We start from the raw sequence: 20,191 nt of genomic DNA, 5'->3' as shown, positions 1-20,191 counted from the left end.
GGTCGTATCTAGGTATATTGTGGGCCCTGGTAGAAATGCCAGAGGTCAGGCAATGCAACATTAATTACCAGAACCAGGAAGGAAGGGGGAAAATTTCAGAGCTGAAACTCAGAATTAATTGGAATTCTAAGGACAACCTGATAACAGGAAACCAATTTCCTAGTCTGTGATAAAAGGGATTTGTAACAATGTTTATTACGTTTATACGATGATATAATTGTAATTTGGTGTTCACAGCTCTGTGCTTCTTTGTAGCTTCTGTTTCTTAATCTGCCTTTTTTTTTTTACAGAAACATGGCATCACCTGATATGAACAAAATAGTAACTTTATATTTCATATCTAGAGACTTCCCTCTCTATATAGTTATGTATATTTATATGCATTTTTCAGCATTTCTAGTGGATCCTGGTTTTAGTGATCAGTGGCATAGCTAGAGGGGTGCAAAGTATTAAGTTTTGCAGGGAGCCCCTCCCCTTCAGAGCCAGACTTGTTTTGTTCCCACCTCCTGGAATAGCTCTGAAGGGGAATGTCAGAGGGGGAGGGGCCACTTGCATGCTGTGCCGAGTCTCCCTGCAAAACTTAGTACTTGGCACCCCTCTAGCTACGCCATTGTTGGTGGTGTCATTTATATCAGTTGCGCATCAATTTCAAAATGCTCGGAAAACAGAAAGGAAGGTCTGAGCTCCAAAGGAATCAGCGGCACAGAAGGAGCAGACCCCAGTTCAACTCACAGGCAGACATCCTGCCCTCCAGGTGTGAGTTTCTTTGGCAGATTCAGTGCAGCTGAAAAGGATACCTCCCCTTCCAAACATGATTCACTACATCCTCACACCGAAAGAGCCTCATTTAAAACTGCTGATGAAGAGAGAGCTCTTGAGGGTGCCAGAGCAGACAAAGGCGCCAGAAATTGTCCCTCAAGCCAGGGCTCACCTTTGCTTCCCCGGGTTGAGCGAATTCTCATCCACTGCAACATCGAATACCGTCCGGAAGTCATCTAGGCAGCCACTGTCCCCGAAGGCGCCCCACTCCATGTTGACGCACATCCTGCCTTCGTCCCCTTCCACCAGCTCCACATTCTTCATCTCCTCCATGTAACAGGCGTTGCTGCCCGTTCCTGGGAGTGTAAAAAGCAGAATGACCTAAATTAGTGATTCTCAAACTCTGAGGGAGCTTCACTCCCTCAGTAAGTCTTGGTGGGAGAGGGGCGAGGACAGTGATGCGATCCCCAGGATTGCGTCACTAAGGGGGGGCAAGGGGGTTGCTTTCCACTACCTTTTATGTAGGTAGGGCTTCTGGGGGTTGCAGGAGGTGCAGGGAGCCCCGTGCAGCCCTCCACAGCGCTCCTTGAGACTTGGAATCTTCAGTAAAAGCAGGTGCAGAGCACTTCCATTTTGCAGAAGGAAGTACTTCGTGCCCACTTTTACTGAATTTTCCAAGCCTGTGAAGGGCTGCACAGGGCTCCCTGCACCTCCTGCAGCCTCCAGCAGCCCTACCCACATAAAAGTAAGTGGAAAGCTCCCCCTTGCCCCCTCTTAGCGATGTGATCCTGGCGATTACTTCCCTGCCTCTCCCCTTCCCCCACCCCTTAATGGGATGGGAGAACCTTTACATAAACTGGTGCGTCGTGACCCACCAGTTTGAGAACTACGGGTCTAAAGCATGGAAGGAGCACCTCTAGGTCTGGGGGGGGGGCCCTCAAAGGGTATAGAGAGTATGTTGTTACTGCTAAGAATGGAAACAGGAAGGGAGATGGAGGGAGGCTGGTGGGGGGAATGCAAGTCTCAAGTCTAAAATGAAAACATCTCTCTGTGCTCTCAATATCCAGTTATGCTCCTGTCTGAGGCCTTCAGGCATCCCAAGGCCTCCTGGAATGTGACACAGACATGCAGGAGACAAGTTGGGAAGATCCATCAGCAGTAGAAGCACAAGAAGGAAGGGACGAGTGTTGGAGGACAGACTTTGCTAGGAGGCATCATAAACACTAAGGCACAGGAAATGTCACTTTCCTGTGCTTAAGGAAGCACAAGATCCAGGATCAGTTTTTGTTGTTTTTAATTAGAAAATCAAGGGCCTCGTCCTTTTGATTGTGAAGATGAGCTTAAGCAAATGTGGGCGCTGTTTGGTGAAACCTTAAGAAAAAAGAGTGGGGATGATCAGGATTTCTAGGGATGACTGGATGGGCCCTCAGCAGTCACCCCTCCCCTTAATAGCTGGAAGAAGGAGGCTACATGGTTCAAGATTATGCACCATTTGAAATTTCCAGGCAGACCAAGGCTGTAGGTGCAGTACGCAAACTATACTGGCACAGAAAACTGTGCACAAAGCCAGAAGAAAGCCTGGTTAATTTAAAGACAGTGTGTTCCAAGTCTTACCAACAATGAGCCCAACTTCACACAAAGGGTCTTCATAACCACAGGTCATCATGGTGCCCACTGTGTCATTAACCACGGCTACCACATCCAGGTCAAACTCCTGAGGAGGAAGAAGGAAATGATCAGCCTCAGAGCCCAATCCTGTGGTCTGCGCTGCGCCTCCGCGGCACGGACCACAGTCACAAACATGCTGTAAGGCACGTTTGCAGGGCTTACCGCCGGGCTCCTGCCGGAGCTGAACTAGCGCACGGCAGGTGCCCGGGCTCCACGGCTTGGCGGTCTCCTGGACCGCTGGACCACGGAGCGGGAGATGGGGGGCGTGGTTGGGGGAGACGTTCTGGTGACAAATTTTTCATTACTCTGGCAGGTATTAAAGAATTGTAGCGCTTGATCTTTCTGTCTACACAATATCATGATTTTCATAAAGCTATTTGAAGCTTTGTATCTATGTGAGCCAGTAGTAAAATTTAACTGGGCAGTTTTACGTGAATTGGACATGGGGGAATTGGGGAAACGTACATCTCTCCTGTGAATGGCGTCTTTCAGCAGGCCCACAACATCTTCTCCTACACAACCTGTAGCACTAAAACCTTTGGTCCATTCCACAAGAATTGCCTTAAGGAAAAAGAGAGAGAGAGAGAGAGAGAGAGAGAGAGAGAGAGAGAGAAATTGAAATAAAGAAGGTATTAGTGACTGAAGAAGTCATTCATGAGGTATCAACGGGAACTTAGTTCCTGGGAGGGTCCTAATATTCACTTCTAGTTATTTGGTGCACAGTGCTGGTGGAATTCGATGCCCAGAGAAATCTGCAAATTACCAGGAAGAGATTATTTTCTGCAGCCCCAGACAGAGCAGAAAGACTCACTGAAGTCAGCAGTACTGCTTGTCAATGTGCATAATTTTATCATTACGTAAAGAGAGTCTCAACTTTCAGATCAAGCCAAGGGTTTCTGACCCTCAATAGTTGGAGAGCTGGCAGCAACTGTTACCCTGCACATGCCCAATCTTGGCTGATCTCAGAAGCTAAGCAGCAAGAACAATGATGTGCTACACCAGTGATTCTGAACTGGGGTGCTGTAGCACATGGATGTGCTGCAAAAGGTCTGCAAGTGTGTTGTGGGAGTTTGGAGCACAGCAATTAAAAATAGCTGAGAAACTCTTCTGGGTTCTGTGACTCTGTTTCTATGGCACATGTCTGTAGTAACCAATTATCCAGCCCTCTTCCGACTTTGCCAACAGGGGAAGAGAGACAAATTTGTTACTACAGATAGTTGCCCTAGAAACAGAGTCACAGAACCCATAAGAGTCTCCTGGAAGTGACATCACAAGAGGTGAAAACCATAGAGGTCAGTGTGCTGTGAGAAGGAAAACATTGAAAATCGCTGGGCTATAGTAATTCAGAAATTGATTTTTACTTATAGGTGCAAGAATGGATTTTTACTTATAGCCAGCTATACAGCTCCTGGGTCACTGACTCCTCCCCCTGAGCTAACATTTTGCATCCTTAGGAAAAACAGACTGTCAAGCTCAGTGTGGTCTACTCCAGCTGACAGAGGCTCTCCAAGGTTCTGGACAGAGAAGGATCATTCCCGGCCCTGAGATACTGCCAGGGATTGAACCAGAGATGGCTCTCCTGCCAAGTTAACAGCCCTTCTCTTACCCTGGCTCAAACTTCTTATGAAAAGCAAAGCTGACCCCGAGAGCAGGAATGCTGCTCACCCCAGATCTAAGATGCAAGGAGAACTGGGGAGAAGCTAGCTAAAGCTTACCTCATCCAGGCTGTTCTGCTTACAAGGGAAAGAGAAGGTGAATCCCAGCGGAAGCGACACCCCCTTCATCCCCATGTACTCCAAGAAGTCGGCAATGCAGTGCACAATGTGATCAAAGAGCTGCAACAAAGAAACGTGGGATAAATTCAGCTGAACACAAATTGGCAGCCAGCCTGATGGATGCAATAAGTGTCTTCATTAGAAAGACTGCAGGACACCATGACTCTGCCCTGGGCAGAGACGACCAACATTACTGAAAGCAGTTCTGCAACCGGAGGTGATGGCACCAACTCCTTTGTTGTGTGATCAGAGGAACCACCATGTTCTGCAAAAGGGGTAGCTTTTAAGTGTGGTCAGCAGAAGGAGCAAGATGGGCTCAGCCTCCATATGGAGGTGCATGTGCACCACCGTGCTACAGCTGCATTCAGATGTCACGTTTCTATCATGAATGGAGCTGCACATGTGCACAAGAGCTCCCTTCTCCAGGCACACATGCAGCTAAATAGAATATTTCCTGGTTTGTCAAACCACAGTTTCTCATGAGGTCTGAACAAGTAAACTACAGTTTGGGCAGTCCCTCCAAAGTTTGATCCTGGTTTGGAAGGTTCAAGACACTGCTTGCAAACCTCAAGGAAATCAGAAACACTTCTATTTAGCCATGGTATGGCAGAAGGAGGTGCAACCAAGTTGGGCATGCCCCAGGGATCAGCAACATGGCCTCTCTGCTGCTCACATCCACAAGCAGACTGACCTGGAAGCTTTCACACAGGCCAGCTAGCACCACGTGACCCAGTCATTTTGCCAATGGCTGGTGTTCCTGTGGTCCCTCCTCCTTTGGTGATGCACAGCCAGAGTTTCCTGCAACCCGCAGGAAGGAGGTTTAAGACCAGCTGTGGCTTCAAGTTCTGACAGATGCTTTCCATCAGCTGCTCCTTATAAAGTATTAATTTATCAAAGGGTCCAGTGCCCAGTATCCTGATTCTGTCTTCTGCCCCCCACATCTGGAATTAGAATCAAATCTTTCAAGTGGGCTCACATTCCTGCATCTCTGAACAAACAGACATTTTCCTAGCTCCAATAGAGACCCAGCCTTCAAGTGGAGATTCCAGGAACCGAGCCTAGGATGCAAAGCATGCGCTCTGCAAACAAGCATGCGCACAGACATACATATCCACCCTTCTCTTCAAGGTGCAAGCCACCCACCAAGGTACTGCCGCATCTCCAGTGAGATTGCCTCACCTCTTCTCCCGTCCCCTGCATGACATCCTGGGGGATGGAGTAGATTTTGTTGTGCATCTCTACACTGCGCCTCGTCCCGCTGCGAATTTTCACAAGGAGCACACGGAAGTTGGTGCCTCCCAGATCCAAAGCCAGGAAGTCTCCTTTCTCTGAAAGCAAAATGAACATCCCCACTGAGAAGCACCGTTCCCATCACGTCACCAAGATGGCCCCACGACGCGGGCACTGATGCCGCAAACGTCCAAAGCGGCTGCAGAACGTTGCTGAGCTTTGTGCCTTATTAAACAAGGCAGTTAAGAACCTGAACGTCTGGTAGGGAAGAGAATTTATCTTCCTGTCCCAAGTCAAGGCTGCCTGCATGTAAACCCCTCAAATGGATCCACAGAATCCAGAGTAAAGACAAGTGGTGCAAGCAAGAGAAGCCAAACGCCACAGGAAGGGACAGGGCAAAGGGGTGCCAACTACTGAAGCATCATGGAGTGAAAAGAAAAGTCCAGCCAGGGGCCAAAATACCAGTGAGGAATGGCTGCCCCGGGCAAATGCCGGACACCACTGAGAGCGGCAGGAGAGTCAGAACAGGCCAAAGAAAATATTTCTTTATCCAGCGTGTCATTAATCTGTGGAACACCTTGCCACAGGATGCAGTGATGGCACCTGGCCTAGCTGTCTTTCAAAGGGGATTGGACAGATTTCTGGAGGAAAAGCCCATCACAGGTTACAAGGCATGATGTGTGTGTGCAACCTCTTGGTTTTAGAAGTAGGCTACCTCAGAATTCCAGGTATGATGGAGGGGGCAACAGGATACGGGCATCTTGTTTTGTGTTCTCTGGTGGGACACTGTGAAATGCAGGAAGCTGGACTAGATGGGCCTTTGGCCTGATCCAGCAGGGTTCCTCCAATGTTCTTAAGGCACATTGATCTGACTCCTGAACACAAGCAGCTGGGAAGTTCTCCAGCACCAGTCTCCTTGAAAAGAATGGGAGATCTGAGGAACTTCCTGGTGGATTATGAACTGCATTAATTAATAGACCGGGAGGAAGGTTTAAATTTTCTGCCTCTAGCACTAAAGTGTGTTGCATCAGCCCAACTGCTCTCTACACCCCCAAGTCCAGTGGCTCTTGCTACACGGGCGAAAATTTCTTTCTGATCCCAGATCTGGTGTCCTAAGCAGACCTGGAACACAAAGCAAAAATGACTCTGCAGCCTTCCCCAGAGGAAGACTTGACTGGTCTCCAAGATCATCTCACAGAGTGCCAGACGCCTCAGACAAAAAGGGCTGGAGAGGTAAAGAGGTTTGCTGAGGCAGCAGAGCAAGGCCCAAGAATTGGCCGTCACAAATTGCTCCAGTTTTGCCCTCGCAGCTATTCTAGGGAGATTGTTCCAAACGCGCACAGTTCTATAAATGTTTCATACCACCATTAAATTATAATTTACAGTGAGACCAAAGTGCTTTAAAGGAACGCTCGCGTCAGCACGCCGAGCTGTGACTCCGCCACGATTCCACAGACTTCAGTGGAGAATCTAATTACTTTGAACTAAAAGAAGCCAAAAAGGCTTCTGGATTTTTAGGGTGGCAGAGCTGTGCTTGGAATTGCACAGACTTTGCCTGGAGCGCCTCAGAAGTCAGGACTGCAAAAGTTCTCCAGCAGATCAAGCCTTCAGCGCACGACTGAGGCTGTTTGGGCATCTCTTGCTTTCATGGTTTTTTTTGGGCTTGAAATTTTGTCAGCTTTCTCAAGGCTTTGAGGCAGGTTACATCTCTGTTGGCAACCTTCAGTCTCGAAAGACTCTGGTATCGCGCTCTGAATGGTGGTTCTGGAACAGCGTCTAGTGTGGCTGAAAAGGGCATTCGAGAGTGACAATCCCTTCCACACTGGGAGCAAGTGCAGCCTGTCCCTGGTCTGTCTCCCTGGCTATGGGCCTTCCTTCTTTGCCTCAGTCTGTTGGCCAAGTGTCTCTTCAAACTGGGAAAGGCCATGCTGCACAGCCTGCCTCCAAGCGGGCCGCTCAGAGGCCAGGGTTTCCCACCTGTTGAGGTCCACTCTTAAGGCCTTCAGATCCCTCTTGCAGATGTATCGCAGCTGTGGTCTACCTGTAGGGCGCTTTCCTTGCACAAGTTCACCATAGAGGAGATCCTTTGGGATCCAGCAGGTTACAAACTCAAAATAAATACAGGTTGTTTCCTCTTCCCAAACTGAAATACAGGGAGTCCTCCTTATCCACAGGATTTGAATATCTGCAGATTCCAAGCCCATGGCGGGAGGGCCTCGGCAGGCCTCCTGGAAGGCACTTCCAGTCTGCCAGCACCGGCCCCCACGGCTTTCATTATCTGCAAAATTCCGTGTCTGTGGGGGCTCCTGAAACAGCTCCCCCACGGACGCCAAGGGCCCATTGTAAGCAAAACAAGAGAATGGCACAGTTTGCCTAATAGGCATGATTGAGGCAGGTTAGAGAAACTGGGGGCTGGGGATAAGAATAGCCCTCAGTTTGGCTGTACTTGTCGTAAGAGGCGACTAAACAGCCACCGGGTAGATGGGACTCGTCAGCCTGGGAAGGCAGCTCATCTGAGAGAAGGAAAACTCTGATCCCAAACCTCCACTGCCTTGTGGCTACATCCAGTTATGGAAAAGGCTTCAGGAGTCAACCTCGAGGCAAAATCTGGAGCCAGAGTCCCTGAGGCAGTTCATGGCTGAACACAGTCACGTTCTGGCAACTCCTGCGACGCCGCTGGAACCAACCGTATTGGCCTCTGCCTTTCCATTGGACCATTCCAGCTACGTGGAGAGGGGGGATTTGCTGCATGGGTAACAGCCTATCCTCCATACCTACTTTACCCAGGCTTCGCGCACTGGAGAGGACACTCTGTTCCACCATTCAGAGCGTGACACCATGGTCTTCTGAGACTGAAGGATGCCAACAAGAATAGAAACTGGGATTGCTGCATGCAGAATTTTTCTTCCTTCAGAGTAGCCCACTTTGCCCCCCCCGCCCCCAGCCAGCATGAAGGCTGCGTTACCTGTCCCATCCGGAGTGGCACATACATAAGTGGGCAGCATTTTCACAGCGGCCTCGGCGTGGGTCTCCTTGGCCAGGCCGAACTCCATCTCCTGCCGCATCCTCTTCTTTATCTCCAGCAGCTGCTGGAGGTCAAGCCTCAGGGGGTCCAGGATCTTCTGCCGGGCCTTGTGCTGGGCCGCCAAGCGGTAGGCCACTGCAGTGACCATGGCAGCCCCTTTGCCGCTCCCGTCCTCTGAGCGGACGAACCGGATGTTGCATTCGGGCAGCAGGCGCTGGACCGTCTTGTGAAGGCGGCGGGCAAAGCTGCGGAAGGGAAGGACAGGGGTGAGACCAGGAGTCGCTGAGCTCCTCAGCTTTCAGAGGGCAATCTATGCACATGGCAGAGCCAGAGGGGGGCATTATATCTGGTGTGCTCTCTGGGGCATTTGGTGGCCGCTGTGAGATACAGGAAGCTGGACTAGATGGGCCTTTGGCCTGATCCAGTGGGGCTCTTCTTATGTTCTTAACTACAATTCCCAGGAAGCCTTGCAGGTCTCTTGTTATCTGGTGTGCTCCCTGGGGCATTTGGTGGCCGCTGTGAGATACAGGAAGCTGGACTAGATGGGCCTCTGGCCTGATCCAGTGGGGCTGTTCTTATGTTCTTATTTTTCCTGGGCAGGCAGTGGGGATTCAAATACATAGCCCTACTCAAACAGGGAAGGGCCTTGGCTCAGTGGCAGAGCCCTTCGTTGCTCACAGCAGGTCTGAGGTGCCACCGTTGACATCTCCAGGCAAGGCAGAGAAAAGTGCCTTCCTGAAACCGTGGAGAGCTGCTACTGCTACTTGATGCTGCCCAAGGGCTCAGTCCTATCCAACTTTCCAGTGCCGGGGCATCTGTGCCAATGGGGTGTGTGCTGCATTCTGCGGTGAAGGGGTTGTCATGGGGGCCTCCTCAAGGTAAGGGACCATTTGTTCCCTTATCTTGGGGCTGCATCGCAGCCAGATCAGTACTGGAAAGTTGGATAGGATTGGGCCCTAAGTGACCCAGATGGACCCAGGGTCTGACTCGGTATCAGGCAGCTTCCTATGAACGACACTGACACCATCTTCAACCATGCAGAATCTCCTGATGTCCACATTCCCAGTTGCACCCGAGTCAGAACATGCTTCAACGGGCTGCCTCCTCCCAGGGACTCCACTAAGACATCACACCAAGATAGAGTTGTGCAAACCCAAATCACAGTTTGAGCTTCCAGGTGCAAACAAACAGCCATTTAGAGCTGCTGGCCTGCCTGTGTCTTCCATCTGCTCGGCACACAACTCCCTGCGACTTCTAGAGGTGGATCATCAACAGACCCAGCCACGGTTTGTCAAATGGTCTGTGAGAATTTAGACCCCGCTTCTAAACCACAGTTTCAAATTCCCACTTGTTAGCACACACAGTTGCATGAAACGAGGAACTGGTTTTTTGGAAACTGAAAGCAGGAGCCCTCGCACTCTACTCCTTGGGCCGTGGCAAGAGGGAGACGGCCCTCTGAGCCATGGCTTTGATAGTGATCTGAATCCACCCAAAGGTGCAAATATAAAACACAAACCTGATGGCATCTGGTGGTGGCCAGAGCATGAAAGTTGCAAGTGGTGGAAGCTAGTGTGTGCCTGAATGAGTGGAACAAACTACCCAGCCTCAGGAAACTGGTGTGTCCAGGAGAAGGACTCAGCCAAACCTGCTTCCTAACCTCCTATTTTGGGTCTCCATGCAGGGTGGGCTTTGCACTTACTGGGGGTGCTTCTTGTACACAGTCCCATCCACCCCGACTGTGGAACGCAGCCGGTCGAGGCCCTTGTTCTCCTTGATGCGGCGGAGCACGGCAGCCAGGGCTGCCCCACAGAGGTTGGCCGAGCGGGTGGAGACAATCTCGCAGATACGCTGGGTGGCGACGCAGTCCTTGTGGGAGGGCTCCAGGCCCAGCTTGGTCAAGATCTCATGTGCTTTCTGCAGGCCATCCTTGTCCCTGTGAACGCAGAAGACCAGCAGGGGGTTAGAGAAAGCCTGAGAGCACCAAAGGGCCAATTCCAAGGCCAGCAACCCCAAGTGACTGTGCGTGATCCAGGGCCCATGTCTAATGCCTGCTGGGGCATTGCACAGATTCTGCATCACCCCACCAGATTGCTGCCTGCATCGTTCCAATGTTTTTCAGGACTGCTTTGGCTGCCCAAACAGTCAGACCAGTCCCAACTAGAAGGAAGGGGGCTGAAAACTCCATTTCCTGGCCCCGGCCAAATAAGAAATGCAGTGGGAAAGACATGAGACAAGGTGTCCACTCATGCGCAACTGTCCTGAACCCCCCTACAGAGGATTACCCCATGCTTAGAAAACCTAGCATTACAGTCAGGGATGTTTTCAGGAGTGCAGATTCCCCCACCTGTGACTGCAGCACCAAGTGCGGATGTCTGAAGAGACCAACACAGATACAACCGCCTGGTATCCACAGGCAGCAGAATGAGGTGATAAAAATATACTGTGCCAGATCAGACTGCAGACCGGATACATGATCAATTTTTTTTCCCTCTTTTACTATTCCCCGACGTAAAAACTCCCAATGGGAGGAAAAGGAACAGGCTGGACTAGCTTTCTGCTCAAGCAACTTTCTAAGCAACTCAACAGGCAAATATTCAAAATGTTGAGTCATGATTATGGTGATGCTGGAATCACTATTATGAAGCAGAACATAATGGTGCCTCACTGCATGCCATGCTTCATGCTTTCTAGGAAAGTCCACCCCCACACACACTGCGAGCTGATGGGTGATATTTCACATGTATTAACCTGCCCCATTTCCTCCTGGCATGACTGGTCTCTTTAAGCACTGCAAGGTCATGTTGCAGCCACTCACTTTTCAATCGCAGAGACATATCTGGTCTCAAAGTGTCCCGTGGTCAACAGCCCTGAAGGACGCTTCCCGTCGAAGAGGAGATTTTCCTTGGCCATCTTCACCAGGATGAGCCTGACCAGCTCCCCCATATACATGCCGCTGATCATCTTCTCAAACCTGCAATGCGAGAAAAAATCAGGCAAGCACAAGCCCTCCGGCTTCCCGTGCATGACTGGCTGTTGAAGCCCAGCAGTTGGAACAACCTTCCGGCAAAGCTGAGGCAATGACAGCGGCTGGGCCCATAGGCAGGTGGGGAAATGGAGTCGGGGTCCACCTCACAAAAGCTTGTGGTCTCACTACATAACCTGCATTTCACCTTTCGCACTTGCAACATGTACAGTGCAGAAGGCAGGGGGCGCTGTTTGCCTTTGTTCAGACTGATTGGAAAGAGAGGCAGCACAGTCAGCTGGCAGAAGGCTAAGAGCAGCTTCAAGGGTTCTGCAGGAATTCATTTCCTGCAGAAAAGGAATGCGTGAACCAACAGCACACAGTGCGAGTCCTGCGTTTCACCAGTGGGGTGTACACAGTATTGCCAGTCAGCATAGTTCTTAAGGACTTTCCCTCTGGAAGGAATTAAATGGAGGAACCTGCTCCAACCCCCAGGAGGGTTTTGTTCAGGCCAAATCACAAACTTTGGTGCTCCAAATTTGCTGCTCAAACAAATTCTGGATACCAAGAACAGCTTATTAAAACCCCAGCGCGATAAGTCTAGATCTGCTCAACAAGAAAGGCGTAGCTATTAAGCAGCACGATGTACAAATATCAGCAGAGCAAGGCAGAACAAAATCAAACCAGAGCAAAAGGCCGGGAGAAGCAATTTAATGGGTCTCACCGGCACCAAAAAAGGTCAACACTGTGTCAAGCCAGCCTCCCTGGGGAGAAAGATCCACAGCAGGTGAGACCCTGCCTCATGTCCCCACCCACCTCGTTCCCAAGAGGGGTAAGACTCCCAGGAAGACCCTCATATCTGGGCAGCTCCATAGGGGAGATGCTCAACCTACGCAGGCCCGGGCCCCCAAGGACTTTCAAGAGTAACACCAACACTTTGAACTGCGTCCAGCAAACAAACCAGCAGCCAGCAAGGCCATTTTGAGAACAGCAAGAAGCAGGCCAACCCCTGCCCTGTCACAAATCAAACTGCTGCGATTTGTGCCAACCTGAGCAACTGGGCACTCTTCAAAAGTAGTGCCACATAAGATGCCTTGCAGAAGTTCAACTGGGATGTTTTGGGAAGCCTCCCTAAGTCACCTGCTGTGCTAAGAGACTACCCCCCCCCCCATGTGTAATCAAGCCACAGCCCTGCCCCAGAGTTCTGCTCACAGTTGCTTTCCCGGGTTCAGCGAGCCCATGTCGATGTCGCGATCGTAGTCTGTCCGGATATCGTTGAGGACTCCGTCATCCCCAAAGGCCCCCCACTCCATGTTGATGCACATGCGCCCTTCATCACCCTCCACCAAGTCGATGTGGCGCATCTCCTCCATGTAACAAGCATTGGAACCAGTGCCTGGGGGGGAGGGAAGAGGAAAGAGAGGGAGAGTGGAGAGGTTTAGGAGGGCAGGTCGGGAGCCTCAACAGTCCACTTACTTCTCTGTCTTGATAAGAACACCAGAAAGGTCCTGAAGGATCAGACCAATGCAAATCCATCAAGGTCAGCATTCATTTTCTACAACAGCCAACTAGAGTCCTCTGACAAACCCCACAAGCAGGGCATGAGGGCTACAGCCCTCCCCCGACTACTGCCCCTTGGCAACAGGTATTCGGAGATAGACTGCTCCTGAAACTGGAAGGTCCACTTAAACATAACTACTAACCAGTGCCAGACCGCCCTGTGAATTTATCTAGTTCCCTTTTAAAGCCATCCCTAGATCTGTGGCAATGAGTTCCACTCACTAATTCTCATTAAGTCTGCGCCATCTCTGCTTTAGTCCACCTTACATCTCCTGCCCAACAATTCCACTGGCTGGCCCCTCATTCCAGTATCAGGAGAGTGGCAGAAAAACTTCTCTCGCCACACATTTTATTAGCCTCTGATCCTGCCCCCCATCAGTGACTTTTTGGTAACCTCAAAAGCCCTGAATGCTTCAGCCGTCCCTCACAGGGAAGATGCTCCCGTCTGCTGGTCATTTTAGCTGCTGTTCGAGACCAACTTCCTCCCTGGTTCTGGTTTGCCTGTAATTCTGAGGCCACAGGTGCCAAGGGGCCCTCCTTCTCACACACCCCACCTTACCAACAATGAGTCCGACTTCACAGTTGTGGTCATCATAGCCACAGGTCATCATCGTTCCAACTGTGTCATTCACCACTGCAACAATATCGAGATCGAAATCCTACAACACAAGAAGGGATCATTTCAGGAGTGGGCGAAAGTCAGGCATGTTTATGGCACCGATCCTGACAGCCATCAGCAGCTGCCCGGAACAGTGCTAGCAAGTTTGCCTAGTGCATGTTCTCTCTCTCTCTCTCTCTCTCTCTCTCTCTCTCTCTCTCTCTCACACACACACACACACACACACACACACACACACACACACACACTTAACATCAGAGTGTGGGAACTTCAACACTCAGAACACCATACACACTGCAGCCACCAACAATCACAGCTCCATGAAACAGCCAGCAGTGGAAAAGCTGAGCCAGGGACAATTTGGGAAGAACTTTTGGGATACCCTTCTGCATTATGGAGAACACAAGGAGACACAGGCTCAAGAGGGCTCCAGCAACCCTTTGGCCTCCCAACTGGATGGGCTGTGCTGAAGACAGGATCTGCAGTAAAGGGGCCGTGACTCAAGGAAACGGACGCATCACTAGAGCTTCAGTGAGTCAGGTAGTTGAACCAGCATTTTCCTAAAACAGAGGCAGGGATGGCTGGCAGGGGGAGGGGTGAAGAACCCACTGCAGCCTTGGTTTTGAGCACAATGGCTGCCCTCCCCTCTGACCTCATTTGGAACAGACACCCAGACGCAATAACCATCCAGTCCTCAGGCTGCCAGCCCAAATGCCCATCTGGGACCCAAGCTGCAGACAGAAATAGTTTTTAAGAGACTCAATGTGCTCGGAGAAAAGCCTCCTTTCCCATGGGGCGCACAATCATTTCTTTCATCTGGCTACCATCTCTGTGCATGTTTTCCATGGAGCCTGCAAAACCGGCTGACCAGGGCAACAGTGAGATGAAGAGCCACACATGGGCCATGGAGCTCCCAAGTTCCCCCTTCAACACTCTAGCAAAGAGAAAAACCGCCCTCCAGCCTCAAAGCTCACAGAAAACTGCTCCAGGGACAAAACTACTCAGGCGTTCCATTACCCCTCGTCTTTTGATGGCTTTCCGGAGAAGGGAAACGACATCCTTCCCCTCCACGCCGCTGCACTTGAATCCTTTGGTCCACGTCACAAGGATGCTCTGTTGGAGGAACAGAAGTTGGAGAGATAAGAGGACCGCGGCCTCAAAATATGACGTTTATTTGCTGCTTTTCACTAAATTTCTCAGGCACACAGCTGATGTAACAGAGAACGATACAAATATCACAAGAGTTAAAAATGTATCAATTATTATAATAATTAACAGTATTTATATACTGCTTTTCAATGAAAAGTTCAAACACAAAGAGAACCATCAAAACACAGCCAGTGCATCCAGTCTCAGGCATGTAGTAAAATAAGCAACTCTTCAGTAAATGAAGGGACCCTGCGAAAGAAACCGTAGGGTGGGCTTCCCAAAGGAAAAATGTTTGGCAACCTTCAGTCTCGAAAGACTACTGTATAAGCCTACAGCACCCGGTATTCTCAAGTGGTCTCCCATCCAAGTACTAACCAGGCCTGACATTGCTTAGCTTCCAAGATCAGGCATGTGCAGGGTAAAGGAGGGAGTTGCGCAACACCACCAAAAAGGCTCTGATGAGTACAGCAGCCAAGCGGCTGCCCACCTTGGCACCTGGGCCAGAGGCATCATCCCGCAAGGCCTAGGATGCTCACCGGTCACGTTTCATTTCCAGTAGATCCGACTTGGCACCCTTTGCAATACCAGGTCATTTATCCATCCCATCCCATTCAGACGTTACCAGAACTTTTGTCATTCCTCCTGCCCGAACAACTAAGGGCGCAATCCTAACCTGCTTTCCAGCACCAAGGTAAAAGCAATGCAACTCCGAGATAAGGAAACAAACATTGCTTTACGTTGAGGAGGCCTCCGTGACTGCCCCCAACTGCAGGATGCAGCACATGCCCCACTGGCACAGCTATTCCAGTGCTCGAAAGCTGGTTAGGATTGTGCCCTAATTTACTTATTTTAAAAAATCCAAATGAGGCCTGCACACGTAACCCGGATGTGTTAATTTGATCAGTGTGCAAAGCCTCGCATGCACACTGCATCTCAAGCATTCCCAAGGCCTGCAAGGTGGGCAAACTCCTTTGTTGCAACTAGTGTCCTCAGGGGCAGTGACTTGTCCAAAGACACCCAGAAAGACTGTGGATGTGGAAAGATCTGACCGAGGGAAGCCCCACCTCACTGTCCCTGGCCATCAGATCTGCCAGGCAGATCAAGCTTACCCAAGTCTAGGGGAACAAACTGTCACATACCTCATCCAGCTTGTTCTGGTAGCAGGGGAAGGAGAAGGTGAAGCCCAGTGGCAGCATCCTGTCCTTGATCTGGAGTTGCTCCATGAAGCTGGCCAGGCACTCGGCAATGTGGTCAAAGAGCTGGAGGGGACAGAGGCAGGTCAGGGATGGGGCACAACACACCTGGCTTCTCCTCACCTGCAGTTAATGCTTGGTAGGCCTCATCTTTACACATCACCCACAGCCCTCCTCCCTTCCACCTGTACCAAATTATCACACTGCGTTACATTTCAAATTCATCTTTGAAACAAGACAGTCTACACAAATGATACCAAGCACACAACAAGCTACACAAGTCTTCAATTTGTTTCCAATGTTAAGAGATGATATTCGTTTTAAAGCCCTCAATGGTCTGGAACAAAGTTGGCCTGAGCATCTCATGTGCCCGAATAGAGCTACCCCCCAGCTTAAGATCAGTTCCACAGGCTCTACTTTCTGGTCCACTGCTAGGGTCAGATTTTTATTGGTGGGTACCAAGGTGGTCTTTTCAGTGGTGGCTCTGCAGTCCTGTTTCTAGCTAGGCACTGAAGACTTTTCAGATTCAAAAGACATTCTATGGGCGCAATCCTAACCCCTTCTGTCAGTGCTTTCCAGCACTGGCATAGCCGTGCCAATGGGACATGTGCTGCATCCTGCAGTTGGGTGTCACTCACGGAGGCCTCCTCAAAGTAAGGGAATGTTTCTTCCCTTACCTCAGAGCTGCATTGCCTTTATGACAGTACTGGAAAGCACTGACGTAAGGGGTGAGGATTGCGCCCTAAGACTGTTTTTTATCATCAGCTCTTAAATCTGAAATTAAATTAAGCAGAAATGTAATGGAGTGTTGTTTTAATTCTTAATTCTGTTTTACTTTAAACTGATTATTGCATATCTTTATATTCAATGTATTCTGTGTTGGGAAAATTTCATTTTTGTGAGATTAGATGTAATGCGTACATACGCCCACCCACTCACATGTTTGTGTCACTGACCTGGTTCTAATGTCACAATTGTGATGAGAACAAAACCATGACAAACCCAGGACTTCCACATTTCACAGACTGCACCAGTTGCGCCCTTTCCCCCCTCCAAAGCACAGAGAAAGAAGTTCACAAGACTTGGGTCCTTTGTAACTCCTTCCCACTTCAGCAAATCATGATTTCATGCATTCCCAACTGTAGAATTTGGGACCTTTTTTAGGGGGCAGAAAATTCAGAAGCCCCATTTGGGTCTCAGCCATTCACTTCTATGGTTGGGCAATGTGTGACGTGAAGCGCAAGTGAGTCTGAAGTCAACTGACTGTTGCAAAATCTTAACCACAAGCACACAGCACAAACCAAGAGCTTTCCTGTCTCTAGATGAGTTTCTCCACTGGAGCTGAAAAGCTGCAGAATGGCTAGAAAAAGAAACAAAAACCAAACCACAAGTTCTACGAATTTAAGGGAAGTCAACTGTAGACCAGGGTGGCCAAACTTACTTAACGTAAGAGCCACATACAATAAACTTCAAGAAGCATTAAAATGCTTAAATATATTTACTTACTATGAACACTAAACTTGTGTTTTAATGCAGTGGACTCTCAGTTTATACCCAGTCAATAATTATAAAGCTTGAAAAATTGTTATTTACCTTTTATTTAATTGTGATGCAAAAAGGAGCTCAGCCAACATGTTTCCATGAGCCACACTTTATATGTCAAAGAGACACACGTGGGTCCTGAGCAACAGTTTGGCCACCCCGGTGTAGACTCAGTCTGCCTTCATTAAACTGAAAACAAAACACTGAATCTGCATGATAGTCTCCACATCCACTATGCTACCTATCTCCTCACAGAGACGGGGACGGACAGACAGAAAGATCTTCGATAAATACCTAATAATGCTTCAACCACACTCGTTCATTCAGGGACCCCCAAAAATGAGGGTATTTCCAGATGAGGTGGAGTCCTAGAATTTGGTACAAGTGCAGGACAAGATGTGCCAATCACTAGCAGAATCTGCTCCACACACCTTCAGGACAAGGGACTCAAAGGCATGCCCCCAAACAGTTATGGGACTTCCAAGCCACAAAGATGGAACATGGTGCATAAATAGCTGAAGCCACACTGGTTAATGGAAAAGCAAAGGTGGAAACACAGCAGAGAAAAAGGACAACCATCTCCCCATTAATTCAAAGGTAGGGCAAGAAAATTCACATTTCTAGTCTGCCAAGTTCTATAAGATACAACTATAAATTCACAATCAGCTGAGCAAGACCATTCATTTCCACTGGTTTGTCTACACCAGCAATTTTCAACCAGTGTGCCATAAATGGTCTGCAGGTGTGCTGTGGGAGCTTGGGGGAGAGTCATTTATTAGTAGGGCCATTGGGAGATGTGAGCCCCCAACCAGCAGTGCATGTGCCTTGTCTTTGGTAAAAAAAAACAAAAAAACTGCTGGTGTGCCTTGATCATTTTAGTGCCTTGTCAGTGCACCGTGAGATGAAAAGGTTGAGAATCGCTTGTCTACACAGTCCAACAAGGCAGGCCCAGAGGTTGCATCCAGCCTGCAAAAGCTTCCTGCAAGGCAGTACAGCCCTTCACTATGCTACTGCCGTGGTCGGGGTGTTTGCTGCGAGGGGGGAGGAGTGGGTGGGGAGTGGATGCAGCCCATGGCCTTATACTGTGTGCCCTCCAAGTGCAAGGCAGGTATATCTCTAGAGGCATATGCCAAAATGAAATGAAAATATCTCTAGAGGGATCAAGTCCCAAACACACAACTCTGCCTGGTGCTGGGTCACATCGTTGATCCATCTCGCCCAGGACTGTCTGCACCAGCTGCAGGTTTAGGGTCTTGGTGGGAGATGGTCTTCCTTAGCATCCTCATCAGATTTTTGGCTGGAGACTCAACCTGGTACATTCTTCATTCAAACCAGATGCAGACTTATGGCCCATAAGTGTCCGTCAGTGCAAAAAACATAGGCCGTCTTGCCAACATTTCTCCTTCATTGGCCCCACTCAGACAATTTGCCAACAGGAGCAAGAGAATTGGATCGCGCTTGGCTTATCCTCTGCCTCACACCATGAGGAATTTGCCATTGTTCCCAAGTTTCACCTCATGAAGCAAATGGAGGTGGGGTGGAGAGCAGAGACACATGCCAAGCAGTGAATTAGACTTGCGCAAGATTTAGTTTTGCGCAAGATCTGGCTGGATGATGGGAAAGATTTCAAGCAGACAGGTGGTTCAGGGGAAACTGAAAATAAGACACTCCTTGAAAGCTACTCAGCAGAGTCCAGCCATCTCAAACCTCAATCAAGGCCTGTAATGGGCAGAGCACATACATGCAGAGTCAGACCAATGGTCCATTTGTTTATATACAATAGTTCCAGATCAGAAGGTGCCCAAGGCGGCTTGCAGTATTTATTTTTCTACGTGTTAGTAGTCCTCCTGTCCTCAAGGGGCTCTTGATCTTTGGACAAACAACCTACTCTTAAGGGGATTACAGCAGCTGCCAGTGGCTCTTAGCCCAGTGTTGGCTCCTCAGATGGATGAAGCTCTCCAGGGGTCATCTCAGCAGGCTAAGTGGAGACACTGCCAGGGCCTGAACTGATTGCAGGCTCCATGTTCCAATACTGAGCTACAATCCTTCTGAAAAGGAAGCCCTTTCTCCTGAGTCCGGGATCTCAAAGAGGATTTGTCACCCACCCAGACTAAAACTGGCTTTTGGTTTTTGAGGAAATGAATGTCAGTTCAGCTTTGGCTTCAGCTCAGATCTCCAACTGGTTCTTTTCCTAACTGCAGAGCAAGGCCAAAGTCCACTAGTCAGGGAAATGGGCCATAACTGTCCACCTATATCTAATTTATAGGAATAAATAATGTTAGTGGAGCCAGGAAGAGAAGGTTATTGGTGATGCTCCTTGAGAAAAGTGGCTAAAGCCCCTGCCATCTGGGTAAAGAGAAGGTTTTCAAAGTGGGGTTTAACAGGGAGGGGGAAGAAAGAAACAGCCCCTCTTCACCCCAGCAGGGTGTCTTTTCTAGCGGCTGTGGCTTGTGGCTCTTCTGCAAGATGTTTAGATTGGAATTCTTATATATATGTTTATGTATTTTGCTATGTAAACTGCTTTGTGCAGGACTTCTGTTGAAAAGTAGTATATAAACGATGATTATTAAATCACCATCATCATGGAGATCAAAGGGGTCCAAATAAAAAATATAAACATCTTTGGTCCTGGACATTTTGGGGAAAATGTCAAACTGTTGCTGAGATATTCTGTCCAGAGATAAGAAATGTCTTCTGAAATGATAGCTG

General features: G+C 49.3%; 1 protein-coding gene across 1 annotated transcript in view; it reads right to left on the bottom strand.

The window, feature by feature from the left end:
* The window catches only part of LOC136662153 (hexokinase-2), a 55,221-nt gene that overhangs the window by 8,536 nt on the left and 26,494 nt on the right, over positions 1–20,191 (bottom strand). Inside the window, exons 4-15 of the mRNA XM_066639219.1 lie at positions 15,887–16,006; positions 14,616–14,711; positions 13,539–13,638; positions 12,632–12,815; positions 11,273–11,428; positions 10,157–10,390; positions 8,398–8,702; positions 5,382–5,530; positions 4,143–4,262; positions 2,893–2,988; positions 2,374–2,473; positions 932–1,115 (exon numbers count right to left, since the gene is read on the bottom strand). Of these exons, the coding sequence (XP_066495316.1) occupies positions 932–1,115; positions 2,374–2,473; positions 2,893–2,988; positions 4,143–4,262; positions 5,382–5,530; positions 8,398–8,702; positions 10,157–10,390; positions 11,273–11,428; positions 12,632–12,815; positions 13,539–13,638; positions 14,616–14,711; positions 15,887–16,006 (1,844 nt within the window). The remainder of the gene's footprint in view (positions 1–931; positions 1,116–2,373; positions 2,474–2,892; positions 2,989–4,142; positions 4,263–5,381; positions 5,531–8,397; positions 8,703–10,156; positions 10,391–11,272; positions 11,429–12,631; positions 12,816–13,538; positions 13,639–14,615; positions 14,712–15,886; positions 16,007–20,191) is intronic.

This window comes from Tiliqua scincoides, chromosome 11, assembly GCF_035046505.1.
Source record: "Tiliqua scincoides isolate rTilSci1 chromosome 11, rTilSci1.hap2, whole genome shotgun sequence".
Lineage (NCBI taxonomy): Eukaryota > Metazoa > Chordata > Lepidosauria > Squamata > Scincidae > Tiliqua > Tiliqua scincoides.
The sequence above is the reverse complement of the archived record's forward strand: the minus strand, read 5'-3'. Positions and strand labels throughout refer to the sequence as shown.